The 17,180-nt window shown below is 37.5% G+C and overlaps 1 protein-coding gene across 2 annotated transcripts; it reads right to left on the bottom strand.

Annotated features, from left to right (window-relative positions):
- Nucleotides 1-2,746: 2,746 nt before the first annotated feature.
- Nucleotides 2,747-9,587, bottom strand: LOC110381047 (cytochrome P450 6k1). Of its 2 annotated transcripts, XM_064038915.1 has the most exons (9): nucleotides 9,381-9,586; nucleotides 5,837-6,037; nucleotides 5,006-5,158; nucleotides 4,739-4,923; nucleotides 4,456-4,613; nucleotides 4,204-4,322; nucleotides 3,822-3,927; nucleotides 3,273-3,521; nucleotides 2,747-2,966 (listed from the first exon to the last, which is right to left on the bottom strand). In XM_064038915.1, the coding sequence occupies exons 1-9, from the start codon at nucleotides 9,537-9,539 to the stop codon at nucleotides 2,779-2,781; spliced, it is 1,518 nt and encodes a 505-aa protein (XP_063894985.1). In that variant the 5' UTR covers nucleotides 9,540-9,586; the 3' UTR covers nucleotides 2,747-2,778. The 2 variants fall into 2 exon arrangements, with proteins under 2 accessions (XP_063894985.1, XP_063894986.1); XM_064038916.1 differs by lacking the exon at nucleotides 5,837-6,037 and having other exon boundaries at nucleotides 9,381-9,587.
- Between the last annotated feature and the right edge of the window lie 7,593 nt (nucleotides 9,588-17,180).

Here is a 17,180-nt window from a genome sequence, read left to right as displayed (position 1 = left end):
TTAGTTTAAAAGTGTGATTCTTTCGTGTAAATAACAGTGCTTATGAACAATATACCTTATGTAAGACATGCATAAGACGCTTAATCTATTAAAAGTCCTTGAGCGCTACACCCTTTGATAAAAAAAAACCTCAATAACATTTTCAGGGCTCCGTCGCGTTATCGACAATCTGCTAGCGCCACATTTCCCACCCCTACAGATTAACACCCTACCAGTTTATATATCATTACTGGCTATCGATGTCGCCACCAATTCTCATTAACGATAGTGCTGCGATCGTTACGATAACCGTTATTTATAGCCGTTATTTCAAAGGGTTATTTTTTCCGTTCAGTTGTTGAAGATTTTATTGGGTGTTTTTTTTTATATGTGGTTGATGATAATCGCGGGTACCATTTAATGGCAGATGTGGTCGCAGTTCTGTATTCTCATGTTGCCTTACAACTTTTTTTACATTAAACTTAAAATAACAACAAAACAAAATAAAAACAAAATAACGATTTAAGCTTCCAAAACCATAACAATAGATAATTCAGTTTTAGTAAAACAGGAAATACGCAGAAATACCTACTCGCTATTCTAAACAAAAACTTTCATCGGACTAGTGATGTCAACAGCGCTATAAGAATATCGAAAAAATAACGTTAAAATACGGTTATTAGTGTCCCATGCCTAACATAGCCATTATAGCTTAATCGTTAAGATAAAGGGATAGCTTCTTTTTATGATCCCTCACGGTTTTACGACTTAAGAATAGTGTTCACTTACTGACTTTGTAACACAATGTTACATCACGAAAAATACCTACCTCAAATCTTCGATGTTTTGTTGATTGAAGCGGTAGAACTACAGGTCTATGATTTGCTGGTAAGAAGAATTGTCATAATCTTCTCAGCATCACATACTTTTACATGACACTCTATAACACACCATCAATAAAAAATATTTTTTTTTTGGTTATTCAGTGCATAATGTTACTCCAAAAATAAATATTTTACCCATAGGTCTACGCATCATCCTATCACATTTCCTTGTGTGTTCTCCCCCTTAGATAATCATCCCCTTACAATCTATTAACGTAAAGTCAGGACCCTATATATTCTATGTAGTTATTGATAACTAACGGGTTATTTAATAACGTGTATCATTGGGATTATTATCTATTATATTATATACTTACTGAATAAATTGTGTCAGTAGGGCGGGAAAACGAACTATGTTTGATTAAAAGACTGCCTATTCCAGTAAAAATCGTTTGGGACACAGATTTTGGAAAGGTTACATTCAAATAGAAGCTTTAAAAAAACAGCATATTCAAAAACTCCTAAAAATAGAACCTACCGACTTCCATAATCCAGCTTATCTTTAGTAGACAATTGGCTTACTGCGGATTTTTATAAACTATCTCTTGTTTAGAGATCAGTTATTACTAGGGGTAAAATTTTGATATTAGCCCCATATAAGTAATGTCCAAGTAATGTGTGATTAGAACTTATTTTTTTATATAAACTATATAAGAAACACATACGCTTCACACGCTTCCTAAGGCACATCATAATCTCACAATAACTAACAAGAAAATCCAAACAATATTTCACCATGCAACCTTTCAAGCAGGTAGACCAAGATCCGCTAACGAGGTAAGCCTGACTAATCACCGAAGACTGCCAGGGATTACTGACTAATTGCCAATCACTACTTCCCCACTTGGTCCCTGCCACCTTCCCTGAGAGAATTTGAGGGCAGTCAAACTTCTGCCGGTTTAATTTGACCAATTAACTTCGGGATATTGTGATGCATTATTTAAGAGGCAAAGTGTCAAGGACGTTGAGATTTGGTGATTTTGTTCGATTTTGGGTCATGTTTCTATGTCTGTAATATGTATTGATTTATATCCTTTTTCTTTTTGGCACTTACAGTTTTCTTGCGTTTCAGTAGTGTTCAATTATACGTATTATCCAGAAATTCTATTGGGTCTTAGCTTATTACATTTAATATACAATATCGTTTGCAATAAAACGAATAAAAATATGTAGCAAGTTTGCAATAAGCTTTGACTTAGAGCTGTGAAAATCCTGAAAATTTGTATAACATTTATTGGTTTAAGATTAGACTAAGATTTAAGGGTCTATAACATAATCCTAAAGATATTCGCAAGAACTAAACATAAACCCTCAAATAAATTCGCCCACCAACAATAAGAAACGCGCTCATATTTCACTGTGAATAATAAAACAGTAGGTAAGTAGGATAAATTCAAGAAAACAATTTTGAAATCCCAAGACACGAGCTTTAGTGGGACGTTAGTAAAAAAATCCTCTTACTGGTAATCTGACGTGTAACGGAACGTCCCGGGCGAAACGTTTTTGCATTCCAACGAAAAATATTCAGATGTAGGTTAAATATTTTTATGGGCCTTTTTTATAGGGAAACTGTTCTTTGTTTTAGGGTTAAAAAAAAGGTGAATCAATGGAGGTTTGTATTGATTGTGATAGCTATTTAAAGTAATATTTACCAACATATATAATTTTTTGACATAACATTTGTGACTTTGTGGATAATGGAATAAAGGTTTACTAATATCAAATATGAACAATACTGATATTCTTGAAAATAATCGCTCCGAAAGTTGAATACAATTTGTGTCCCTTCCCCCTCTCGAACCTTTAACCCGTTTAGTAAAATAACTATATTATGTACTTATTTAATTATTTTTTATATCTTAAAAATCGATACAACAATACAAAAATATTTACATTATTCTTTAAAATGACAGAATCACGATACAAATTCATTATCTCTCTTCACAAACTCCACGAACAGTTTTTCGGAGGGCATGAGGAGTAATCCATTCTTCTCCACTTGACATTCAGTTGGTTTCGGAGTGTTAGGCAGTACTCTCACTTCGTATTTTAATATGATTTCAGCTAGACCCAGGCGAAGGGTCTGGTAGGCGAAACGGATTCCTGGAAACAAAGGAATTGACACTTTACTGCTTGGAGATAAGATTTCTTTTTGAATACTTACTTTGAATACAATAAATGAAGATTAAAGTCTTTTGAGAGATAGTCTCCTATTTGCTTACTACATATAAAGCGAAGGGGAGTTATACATTTGTTAAAAGAAGTAGAAACATCAAAAAATTCATCCCCATCGCTGACGACTCGGAGCGTAGACTGGCAGCATTACCTCGTTGGACGGCCATGCTGCGTCTGATTTTAATTATGCCTGCTGCATACCATAATATGTCTAACAGCAAGATAGATACTCACCTATACAATTTCTAGGTCCTTCTCCAAACGGCATGTACGAGTAAGGGGTGATATCCCTCTCATTATCTGGCAGGAACCTATCAGGGTTGTACACCTCTGGCTCCGGGAAGTACTGAGGGTCCATCTGCATGCCGACCCCGTTCACGTAGACCGTGGTGCCAGCAGGGATCGTCAGGTTGTCATCGATTTTATACTCTTTGGATGAAATGCGGTCCAGCCAGCCCATTGGAGGGTAGATTCTTAGGGTTTCTGTAAGACAACGAATGGTCTTATCCATACCTACTATCTTGTCTAAACCTATATGTTATGCGGTGCAAGCATCATTTATGGAAGATCCAAAATAAATGACTTTGTTTATTATATCCTTCGTAAGCGATTTCAGTGGCATACCGAGGGAAAAGTAAAAAAAAAAACCCTCGGATCTGAGCCCAAATAGAAACAGAATTTTACTTTACTAGATATCTTGTAGCAACTTCAACGTCTCCAGGTAGTTGTCATACTTTTTACAAAAGAGTTATTTTTACAGAATAATGGTATTTGCAATCTTACCTTTTATGACACAGTCGAGGTAGGGAATTTCGGACACGATGGCTGAATCAAAGTTGCGGCCTCCAATCTTTCTTTTTGTCTCTAAAACCTCTTGATAAAGTTTTTCCTGAAAATATAATAAAAACTATGCTGAATATACTCGATTGTAGCATCTTCTAAGCTAAACTAATAATCCCTTGCTGAGACTGGTTGTCAGAGCCCCTGGCATCTGACTGACCAGTAACGACTGTCAAACAAGTTCAGATGTCAGCTGAGTCCCATCAATTTAACATACCTTCGGAATCCAGAAGGAACTCGTAATGAAAAGATAGTCACCCATCCACGGACCGACCGTGCTAAGCGTTGCTAAACCTTAGGAAAGAGTTCTTAATTATACTAGTACCTGGCACTGCGGGTTCCAAGCGAGCTCATAGATAGTCCAGGATAATGCCCCGCCTGAAGTTTCAAAGCCTCCAAGAAGGAAGATAGCTGCTTGCGCCAGAAGTAAGTCCTCAGTAATTTCTACAAAGAACATGAATATTTAGAAGCATGTTCAGTAGGTTTAAGAATCAGAATAGTCTTTTAAAAATGAGAATTTCATGACTTAGGTAATGAAAGACACTAATACTCTATAACTAAATTATGCTTAAAATACCTTCATCTTCTTTAGCAGCCTCTTGCTTGATCTTCAGCAGAGCATCCAGCAGATCCCTGGCATCTTTGACCTCCTTCTCATAGCCCCCCCTCTGAGCGATAACACTACGGAATATTTTCCGCAGTACCTCTACCGTGTCTTTAGGGAAAAACGAAAATCTGGAAAGAACATAAAGGGTTTATGATAAAAGAGAAATGAAAGAACAATATTTTGCCATGCGCTTTTTGCTAAAGTTAGCGGGGGAAAGAGTATTATTCATTAGTAGAAGGATAATCCCACTAACCTGAATATATCAACTAGTTCAGGGAAGAAGAATATGCTAGACCAGGACAGTCCTCTGTGAAGGTCGAAGCTCCCGAATTCCCTGGTGACCTTCCTCATAATGCTGTCTCCATCAACCAGTGAGTTGCTTGTCACACCAAACGCTGATTCCCCAATAACGTCTGTTGTATAATCAGTGAATATTTTCTGTAAAGAATATTTATGTGGTTAACATTCTATTTGGAATGATATGTTACTGTTACTTTCAGACTAGTAACAAAATATTCACCCTTAGGTCCATAGGTTCAGATTTCTGGATTTCTATGTCAATACGGCTCAGGAGATTCTTGGCCTTGCTGACCGTGATGCCGTTGAGGCTCCTCAACTTGGCTGCCGTGAACACTGATGTCAGACGTCTCCTCAAGGAACTCCATAGTGGATCCTGTAAAAAAAAATAACATAAGGCAGATTATAATCTCTGTTCGAATTTGTTCTACGTAATTACCCCTTTCAGATCGAAAAAAATAAATGACCTATAAAATAATTAATGTTTTCTTCTGGAATCTATATAATCAGATTTAAATCTGACGTAGTTTAATTTATATTTGAATAGTTTTATGTAGAACGTTAATTTCAAAATTGGTGCTAAAATAACATCTGCATGCTATTGTACGTAGTTTCATAATTATCAAAGAGTTTTTTGCTGTCTATAAAAAGATAACATGCTTTTGGAATTCTAATTGCAATATAATTCTGATCTGATGACCCCTTTGATTATATATCGCCGATGTCACATTTTTTGCGTGCGAAACAATGTACCTAATGATCCTTATTTAAATCAAATCAAATCATTCTTTTAGAATTTTCTAGAGATACAGTTTTCTTCAAATGTCACTGCCTACTTCGACTGCACGATATTCAAAAATGGCAAATCACTACTACTTTAACACTTGAGGGCAAAGTCATTTGGCACAATCTGTACCTCAACTACATAATGTTGAGGTCGGCTTCCAGTCTAACTGCATGCAGCTGAGTACCACTGTTTTACAAGGAGCGACTGCTCCTCAACCCAGTTACCTGGGCAACCCCTTGGTAAGACTAGTGTTCCACTCGTACTTACATTAACAGTAAAGATATTTAGTGCTCCAATGGGATCAGTCTTGCCGGAGCTGAGGAACCGGTTCCTGAAGACATCGGCGTCTTTGACGAGCACTCTCTTGGCGATGTCGGGGCTGTTGATGACCAGCGCCGGGCGCCAGAACAGCCAGATGCCCACGTAGGGCGCCGCGAAGTCCTTGTATAGTTTGCGCATCCATCGCGACTGGGGAAGTGTGCAAAGTTAAATATTGTGGGATATTACTATTGATTGTCTGAAAAAAATATTTATGGAACAAAAGCGTGATGTTGACGAACGACGTATGCATATAGGGATTGATTTCGAAATTCCAAGTTACTTGGAGTGTACTACACCACGATGCAACAGTGTGATTCAAATATAAAACGAGCAAAAGACCATATACATAGATACTAACGTTTTAAAATGTATGTCAAGATGTCGATTACTATTCCGACAGGTTAATCAGTATTCCACACTCACTACTGCACCTTTATAAAACATAATTATGTATAGACCTGTATACAGTGTAAATACCTGGATAAGTTAAATTAAGAGCAATTGAGTTATGGACTTGTGAATCTTTACATTACGTTTGCAGTGTCCTATAGGGAGTACAAATCAAATAAGCTTTAAGCCATTATATGTGACACCTAAACAACTACGAAAGTTTGTAAGAATGCTTGAATATTTGTTTGTTTGTGACTCTCTTACGCAAAAATTACAGAATGAATGTACGGTTTGCTATATTTAGAATACAACTCTGAATTAAGCTCGCGTTTGTAAAAATACTCGTAGACTTTCTATATTTTGTGTGACGAAATATTCGCAGATAAAACAGAAAGTACATTAATATTGCCGAAGTGTTTTTCCAAACAAACAACGTTGTTTACGTTAGTTTCATTTTTAAAAGAAACAACGAAAATAATTGGTTTTATATCAAAATATTCAGTCGGTAAGGTTCGGGTCGTGCGAACAAACTCACTTGTTTTTATACGGAGTATCACGAAAATACTGCGCCGTAGATATTTTGTAAAAATAACAGAACAGAAAGTTTTTGCTAAAAATAGTAGTTTTACCCCGGGGTACCGCGGTGTTATTTGAATTTTATTTTCACTGCTTCAGTTTTTGGAATTTTCGAAGAAAAACTCGTTTGTGGATCTTTTATTTCGCTTATGATTATGGCGGTGAAAACTTTCAGAATTCATAAACCGGCGTAACTTGGAAAATGCTGACGAATTTTATTGGTTTAACATTTATTTTTGACACTATTATTACAAAGTTTTATGTTTCAATTTTCGATATACTTAATCGCCTACGTAGGGTGCCTTTTAGCAACCCCAAGTTTATTATAATCAAGATCGGCTAGAATAATATCTCTCGTTAGTGATTAGGGCATGTGTTAAGGAAAACATTCTGTCTGATTTAATTGGTTTTATGTTTTAATCACATATGTTTTGAAAGGACTGGAAATTAGTTTCTATTATCTATACATATAATAAATCTGTAAAAAACCTGTGTCTGTACATTGAATATATTAAAAAAATAATAATTGGGTGGGGTTTAGAAACAGTAATGGAGCACAAATCCAAAAAAAAAATTCTGTCTGTTTGTCTGTATGTCTGTATGTCTGTATGTCTGTATGTCTGTATGTCTGTTTGTTTGTACACGCTAATCTTCCGAACTACTGAACGGATTTCAATGATTTTTTCTTTGTTGTGTCAGTATTAAGCCGGGTCAACATATAGGCTATAATTTATCTCCGAAACTTGAAGACCTGATGCAGAACACCAACAGACCAACAAAACTATAAGAGATACAAAAATGGTGCCATGGCAAAAATTGTTTCATGTGATGAGCATTTTCAGCTGAGATACTAAATTCGAAGATCTGGAACACCTGATGTGGAACCCCAAGAGCCCAGCTTCTCTGTACCATATACAGGTATGACGTTTTAGCAAAAGTTGTTCAATTTGATAAGCACTTTCTATTGACTTATACAAATTGAAGATCTAAAACACCTGATGTAGAACTCCAGGGGCCCAGCTAGACTATAGCATATAGAGGTATGACGTTTTAACAAAAGTTGTTCAATCTGATAAGCACTCTCTGTTAACTTAAAAAAATTTAAGATGTAAAACACCTGATGTGGAACCCCAGGAGCCCAGCTAGACTATAGCATATAAAGATATGACGTTTTAGCAAAAGAGGTTCAATCTGATAAGCACTCTCTGTTGACGAATAAACATCGAAGATCTGGAACACCTGATGTGGAACTTCAAGAGCAATACTACACTCGAAATGTATAGAAATGAATCGAATGTTATGAAATAGGTGGTATGGTGAATCAAAAAAAGTAATTAGTCCGTCTTTTAGATAACCCTAAAATAATGGACACGTATTTTTTCTTTTCTCATTCTCACAAACAAATAATAACGAAGATATAACACGCTTGAATTTTGAACACGCTTTAGGATACCTCAGCGGATTTTAAACGCAGATTACGCGCTCTCTGTGGGTCACTTACCACGAGGCACCTATCCTCAGAGCAGGGCTACTTAACCCTGCTCTAGCGACTCCACTCTGTACGGTCAAGCCAAGCCAGAGGCGTGAGACCTACCCCCATCCTGGTTCAATCCGACCGGCCGGAGATATGGGACAGTATACTCTCCCTGGAGAACTCAGTATATGTATATGCCCGGGGTCGCTACTCCCCGTCATCAGCCTCAGATGTCCTGCGTTGCTTATATCTCATTATTATTGTCGTTATTATCTCAAGAGCCTTTGTCCCAATTATGTTAGGGTCGACTTCCAGTCACGATGCAACTGAGTACCAGTGTTTTACAAGGAGCGACTGCCTATCTGACCTCCACAACCCAATTAACCGCTCAACCCAACACCCCTTGATAAAACTGGTCAGACTTACTGGCCTCTGACTACCCACAACGACTGCCAAGAATGTTCAATGATAGCCGGAACCTACAGTTTAACATCCCCTCCAAATAACGGTCATTGGTATCAAAAATATACGTAGAAAGTACATACGAACATAGAAAAGTTGCATTGGCAGGCACTTGCCAGACCTGGAATCAAAGACGCACGCTCATAGTTGAGAGATTGGTTCCACTAAACCACCACGACTTCCACTAAGTCATCACGACTATGTCATCTCAGTAACATTTAATGTTTTTTTACGTAATATTACGTGTAATATTTTTGCCACACTCAACTTAAATGACGATTAATTAGAATCACTACTTTTATCCCTATGGTTACGTCTATTGCGGTTCACGTTTTGTTTAGTCTGCTGTGATTTTGCCGTTGAAGTACAAAAATTAAATATATGGAACGTTTCTAATGGCTATGCGCATTCTGTTGTTTTCACGGTTAGTTAACGGGCCCTTAAAATTCAATATCAGACGATTCAGATCTTTGATTTTGCTGACCCCGTAGTCGCTGGTATAAGGGACAGGATCCGCGTACGAAGTCGCGGGCAGAAGCTAGTTTATAATAAAGATTGTTTAAAAAAATACACTAAAAAGCTGCTTACAGGATTTTCCCTCTGCAGAAAGGTGAGGCTCCCCAAAACAGGATGAGGAGGGTGGTGAGGAACTCCCCTTTCGAGCCAGTACCTCTTCACCCTCCTCCATTTGGTGACCAGCCACACACTGAGGCAAGCGATCACTATTAACACTAGTATTACAATCATGATCAGTGCTGAGACTGCGGCATACTGAGATGAATACTCATGGGCCGTTAAGTATATATACTCGTATTACTTCTTTATCATTGCGACGATAACTGAATGCAGACTATAATGCTCATTACCTATTTATTAGTTAGGCATTTGTTGCTGTGTATGTAAAGAAGGAGCTTGCACGAGACTTTTGTCTGTGTTGATTTTGGATTTCCTTAGTCACAGGTCACTCAAGTCGACATTCTTACTGCCCCAATAAAAATGACGACACGGATTGAGTTGCAGCTTTATTAAAGAAACGCCCAGTCGTTAGTAATTAAATATAACAAAAACCTATCGGAAGTCCGATTTTGGTCAGTTCGAAAGCTCTCGAAATGCTACTTTAATGAGATTGTTTGTCTACAACTTATAGCTTTAGGATGTTGTAATTTGTCAGCATATTTGTTGCCTTTTATCTACGTGTGAAATACTCCGTCGTTTACTCATTTTTTTTTAATATATCTGTTGTCGGACTCATAACACAAGCTATAAATAGCTAACCTTGAAACTAACCGACTTACCGAGCGTATGTAAAAGATGTTTTATTTATTTATTCATATAAATTACAGATATGAAGTGTACTACAAACATAACAAATGTAGATAAAGTCACGTGTAAATTAAATTACTATTTCAAGTTTGTTTTAATGCTAAAATCTCAATTATGACTCTCCAATACTCTCTAGTTTATATGTAAGTATGTCGTATCCATATCGTAGATTTGACCACTTCATGAAAAGCTTGAGCATTTCATGAAATGGTTGCGTTTCATGAAATGTTCACGTTAATTTGACCAGATCGTTAAATCGTCAACATTTCTCGATTTTGTCATCCACATCTGGCCGTATGGTATAATAGGGTATCCGTAAAATATTTAATATAAATCCACAATATATTGGGTCGACCCATTGGAGTTTAATTTCATAAAATGTTATACCAATTACACCAATATTCAACTGTAATAATAATAATATAGCCACGGCGTCTGTTCTTCAAAGGAAATCATTCATCAGTTCAGGTTGTCCAAAGACACAGATGCACTCTATTTTCTCACTCTCATAGCCCGATGGCAATTCAACACGACTGGAGAGAGATCAGGCCCAGAACTAACAGGCTTTACCTGTTCTCCAAGGCACAGAACATTCAGTTATAGGCACTATATAAACCTACCTACGAAGTACGATAAAATTCCATACATATCGGACAGAAAACCGATTGAGAACATCGATATGGCGCTTAGAGTTCGTCCCCGGACACCAGTTCCGAAGGCTTTGTTCACACCTCTCAACTAACTTAGAGGATTTTTGTCTAAAGCCCTTTGTGACAATACTTCTAAACCCTTTTGTGTCGACTATAAAGAAGTTGTGTTCGCACGTAAGTTTGTTTTGTAGAGATAATGTTTTGAAATAGTGAAAAGGAATGAGTGTGAAGAATAATTTTTCTTTTTGCTACGAAGGAAATAAACCTTTAAGTCCTAGGCGTTTCCTATCAGTCTAACTTTGGGGGGAGGAGACATAAAATCATTTTGATGATGATTTTATCATCAGCGGTGTCCAATGCAATATCATTTTATTTATTTTCCGAACGTGAATCAAAAACTTTTTCCATACAAAGAAGCATTACCAGCAATCACACACCTTTGGCAAAAGATAGAAATACCTTTGCTAAACAGACTGCTGACCTCCATTAGTGGAGAACCACCAAAAAACGAAGAAGACTAGTTGAGAAAAAGTTTTGTTCCTGCTACACATGGTTACAGTCCAAGTTTCAAAACTGCAAATTCATACTCACACATAAATCCATTAACAAATCCATTAGCAATGTATGTAAAAGTTATAATACACACCTTCATACAGTTCTAGTACTATTCAAACAGGGAAATGTCGAAACATACGTCACAGAAACTTTATGTCAACACAAACAGCTAGGTAATTCTCGTTGAAACAGGTAGTTTACTAGCCACGTGCCGCGGTGGCGCCCGGGGCTGCAGCACCTATATTTGGAACAAACAACACACGGTAGGAACCTGTAGTTAGGTACCTAGCTTGGTGTTTATGTAGCCAGTAATCAGAAGAGGTGGTTATTCTCGACAGTAGTGGGCTTGAACAGGTTTTTACATAGCTGGGAAGTTATCTGGGAACCAGCTGTCGTGGTATGGAGTTGTGATGCAGAGCAAAAAGGATCTTTGCGGAGGAAGGGAGCATGAACATTGATTAATATGGAAAAAGGGAGCCAAGGCAACGCTGAAAAGATTGTATAACTATGTATCAATTTTTTTTTTAATAATATTATATTTATTCACAAAATATTTACATTAATTGAAAATAAAATAAAATAAAATAAACTTATATATATATATATGTTATGGACCAAGTGATAAATTGGGCACTATACATAATGCCCGGTCAATATGAAAAATGCCCAATATGAGAGTGCAATTTGATAATAAATATTCAAATAATCAAATTGACCGGGCACTATACATATTGACTGTGACCTTTTGGGCAAAGTAATACAAACATATTTAAGTTCAATTTTTTTATTGTTATTGCCATTTAATCTATGTATACTAATATTATAAAGCTGAAGAGTTTGTTTGTTTGAACGCGCTAATCTCAGGCATTACTGGTCCGATTTGAAAATTTCTTTCAGTGTTAGATAGCCCATTTATCGAGGAAGGCTATATAGGCTACTTTTTATCCCGGTACGGGAAGTGGTTCCCACGGGATGCGGGTGAAACCGCTGGCAGAAGCTAGTTTAAAATAAAGTAAATATTAAACCAAATAATTAGCCTCATGATTTTGATTAATTATGAAGGACTTCTGCCTTAAAAATCCACTAGTTTTTGTATTTCAAAGTTAAGGAAAGTCATATTAAAAATATAACATAAAATATAATTAAATTTACTCTCTCAGCGAAATCTCTGTCTCTGGAACATCATCAGGCCAGCCCCGGATCTAGGGGGGGGCAAGCCGGGGCCCATGCCCCGGGCGGCAAATTCAAGGGGCGGCAAAATCAGGCGGCTGCCTGATTTTAAATTCTACATCACAGATTACCATAATAGTTACCTACAGGACCGTCTTAACCTATGATGCAGGGTGTGCGAATAACCCGGGCGCCTCGGTCTCAGGGGCGCCGCGGGACGCCCCACCAGGAAATTTCGATGAAATTACACCCGTTTGATAAGGAAGTTCCATTGTATCATGATACTGACTAGCAAAGTTTCTAAAAGAGTTGCCTTCGCTTTTTTTAATTGATCATTTAGATTATTTTTCACTTTTAACATCCTCCAACTAAGTGAAAAATTTCTCGCTCGCTTCGCTCGCGGCTGAATGAAAATGTATGTCCTATTTTTCTGATGGTTTATTATTTTTATAGACGCACCGAATCAACGAACACAAATGGCATTCACTCTAATCATGGTTTATTTTTATTTGTACATAATTCCCAGTTTAATTTGTGAGTCGAAAAAAGTTACGATTCAACGAACCGGTATCGTAAGTACAACACTGCACCACAGAGCTAGCAAAATTATTAGAAAGTTTGACATTTTGCAAGTGTCAATTTAGTCTACGAGATTAAAAAACAGACTATAATCTGGTAATTTTGTTTCAAAGGCTCAAAAAATTTCGCGCTCGCTTCGCTCGCGCAATATTATACAGGCATTACCTTGTCCACTTCAGAAGTCTAATTCACGCTGTCTTACCTTATAAAAGCCAAATGTAGCAAAAAAAAAATTATGGAGTCCTCAAAAACAAAAAAGTTTTCGCTTCCGACTGCTTGTTACTTTACAGCGCTTTTAAAAACTTATTAACTTTTTGTGTACATTAATCTGTCTCGACTTTTATAACTTAAACCTGGCCAACAGTTTGAGCCTAAAATGATTTGGACACATTTTTTAAGTCCTTTCCCTCCCAAAAATTTACTTTCGTTGGTGAAAATAAACACAAGTATGTAGGCGCGGCAATTTTCAGTTTTTGCCCCGCCTAAAAAAAATTGAAGATCCGGGGCTGTCATCAGGTGACATAAATCTTTCCTTGCAGATAGTTAATTGGTTTCTTGAATATAGTTGATTTAAAACACCTTGTTTTGTTCCCACTTTATAAAGGTTAAAGGTTAAACTTTAGCAAGCATATTTCTTCCATCGCTACGAGCGCGATCAACTTCGGGAACTCGGACCCTTACAGTGTCATCAATTGCAGCCATGGGATATTTAGCGCTTGATACATCCAACATTATATTTGCTTGTTTTTTTGAAGTTTTTGCAAATTTATTTAAGTATGCGTACTTCCTTTCCTTCTTTACACCGCGTAAAATATAGCTTCTTATTATCAAATTGCCCAACTGCCATGTAGCAATATAATAATGCCCGTGCAATGTGATAAATAATGAAGTTAAGATAGTTATTAATCACTTGGCCCGATAAAGCTAGACATTATTCATAATGCTCGGGCATTATTTATAATGCCCGAATTAATCACATGGTCGATAACATATGCACCATAAATATTTTAACTGTTACTTAAAATGTTTGCTTGCTTTATTAACAAACCTGCTAAAAATGAAGATATTTAATAATTTAAATAATGTACTGCCCTTAAGGGTACCTAGGTGCATATTTATAATTGTATGTAAATTAAATACTCATTAAATAAAATCATTGTATCACATCGCTGTAATCCATTCTGCGTGTTTGGTGGTAATGTATGAATCATTATGAGCAATAAAAAAATGTTTGAAAAGGTTTTTGTTTATGTCATTTATCTACCACGTTGTTGCGGTGAACAGCCCTTTGTGAAGTGAATAACTGGTATCCATATTTCTGACAAGATTGAGAATTGAGCTCTTAGAGAATTATGATATCAGTCGAATAGAAAAATTCAAAATATTAGTTAGTCGGTAGTTTAAACAACTGCAATTATAACAATATGCAACCGTTTAATTAAAATTATCATCCTCCGAGCCATTTTTCCAACTATGTTGGAGTCGGCTTCCAGTCTAACCGAATGCAGCTGAGTACTAGTGTTTTATAAGGAGCGACTGCCAATCTGAAATGCTCAACTCATTTACCCGGGAAACCTAATACCCCTTGGTTAGACTGGTGTCAGACTTACTGGCACCCGTAAGGCTGGAAACAGTGCTCGGCCGACGGTCAGTGCTGACCGTACGTCCCGACCGAATCACATACAAAATCACGCGCGTACCGTCAGCGTAGCTGTGTGCGCGTGCATAGACTTACGCAGATATAGCTACGTCGTAGTCTACGTCGAGGGTCAGCGCTGACCGTCGGTCGAGCACTGTTTCCAGCCTAACCTACAGTTTAGCGTGCCATCCGACACAGTAATTGATGTCTAAGATATACTTAGAAAGTACATACAAAACTTAAAAAAGTTGCATTGGTACTTGCCTGACCTGGAATCGAATCGCGCACTCATACTTGAGAGGTTGGTTCTTTATGGGATGATTTATATTAGGTCGGGCCGTGTCCGGGGCGTGCCGTGTACGTGGCTCGTATGGGGCACGGATGTGAAACGTTACATATATTTTGTATTGTACATGATCCGTGGCCCGTCCGGGCCACAAACGACGCTCGTCTTTAGAATTTCGTAAAAGCCCGGACACGGCACGGCACGGCCCGGCCTAATATAAATCAACCATATTTACCCACTAGGCCTGTTCATATGTGGAAGAAATCCTTTCGCAATATACTTTCGCAGTACTAGGAGTGCATAGCTTCGAGGACACTCATCGATGCCAGAACGAGACCATCTGTGTGCGAAAAAGACGACCATATCTAGTGAGTTCATCTAACACCTGAAGCTCCTCCCACTCGGTCAAGGATGTGTCCTTGTGTGCGTGAGGGGTGTGCCCCTCACGCACACAGCCGCAATACTACACAATCGCTTGATCGTGTGCGCAACTTCTGTCCGCCGCTGCGTTCCTGGTATCATAGAAACTATTAATCGTCAAATTCAAGAAGATGTCGGTGCAGCGCTCGCCGCCGTCCACGCAACTTAATAAATTGCAATCTCCGAATCCTATCAGGTATACACTACAACTTTGACTCAGCAATTAACGAAGTCTCAACATCCCAGCATGGAAATTATTTTAACATTTTAGTGCAATTTTCTTTCCAGCTATTTGTCTGGTAAAAATAACCCACCCAAAACAAAAATGTGAAAGGCTGCCAAGTTCGAAAATATGGGAATGCTTCGCCTATAAAAGAAGTGAGATCTGAATAAGTACCAAGTTCCATACACATACCTCAGTTAAAAATAGTTACAGGAATGCACACTTGATTTGCCGCAGTTTGGAAAGTAGATTCTGAGTAAGTATCATATTAAATACCTAAAATTCTAATACTTACAGAACGCAAACCTGTTTTTCCAGCAGTTTTCTGATAACATTTTTTATAATTTTTCTTTACTTTTTAATGATGTTACTTGGCAAGTTTTAATAGAAAATTATATACTTGATTCATTGTGTTTAGTAGGTACAAGGTGTGTGAAAACAAACAACAGGCAACAAAAAGCAGGTTCAAAAATCAACTCCTAAAAATATATTCTTTGTATGTATGTGTTATGGACCAAGTGATAAATTGGGCACTATACATAATGCCCGGTCAATATGAAAAATGCCCAATATGAGAGTGCAATTTGATAATAAATATTCAAATAATCAAATTGACCGGGCACTATACATATTGACTGTGACCTTTTGGGCAAAGTAATGATGTCCTCCTAGCCGATTATCGGCTAAGGCGGGTGTTCTCATGTAAGGAGATTAGCCAACTACGCAGGACATATTATAGTGCACGAGCATTTGCGCAGACACAGGTGCACTCCCTATTCCTTAACTCTCATAGCCCGATGGGACGGTAATCCGACACGACCGGAGAGAGATCAGGCGCAGGACCGACATTTACGTGCTCTCCGATGCACGGGTGTATCAATCACCAGCTTCCAGGCTCCGGGCTGCTTTGTGAAAGTCTTCTAAAACCCACAAAGCGATTTCGGCCCAACTCGGGAATCGAACCCGAGACCTCGTGCTCAGCAGCCGCACTTGCGACAGCTAGACCAACGAGGTAGTTAAAAAGTAAAGGCAAAGAAGCAAGGCAAGGTAAAGGAGGCAAAGTAATACAAACATATTTAAGTTCAATTTTTTTATTGTTATTGCCATTTAATCTATACTAATATTATAAAGCTGAAGAGTTTGTTTGTTTGAACGCGCTAATCTCAGGAATTACTGGTCCGATTTGAAAATTTCTTTCAGTGTTAGATAGCCCATTTATCGAGGAAGGCTATATAGGCTACTTTTTATCCCGGTACGGGAAGTGGTTCCCACGGGATGCGGGTGAAACCGCTGGCAGAAGCTAGTTTAAAATAAAGTAAATATTAAACCAAATAATTAGCCTCATGATTTTTATTAATTATGAAGGACTTCTGCCTTAAAAATCCACTAGTTTTTGTATTTCAAAGTTAAGGAAAGTCATATTAAAAATATAACATAAAATATAATTAAATTAAAAACAAAAATTTCACTCTCTCAGCGAAATCTCTGTCTCTGGAACATCATCAGGTGACATAAATCTTTCCTTGCAGATAGTTAATTGGTT

The sequence above is a fragment of the Helicoverpa armigera genome, chromosome 17 (assembly GCF_030705265.1).
Source record: "Helicoverpa armigera isolate CAAS_96S chromosome 17, ASM3070526v1, whole genome shotgun sequence".
NCBI classification, from domain to species: Eukaryota; Metazoa; Arthropoda; class Insecta; order Lepidoptera; family Noctuidae; genus Helicoverpa; species Helicoverpa armigera.
This window is presented reverse-complemented; position numbering and strand designations above follow the sequence as displayed.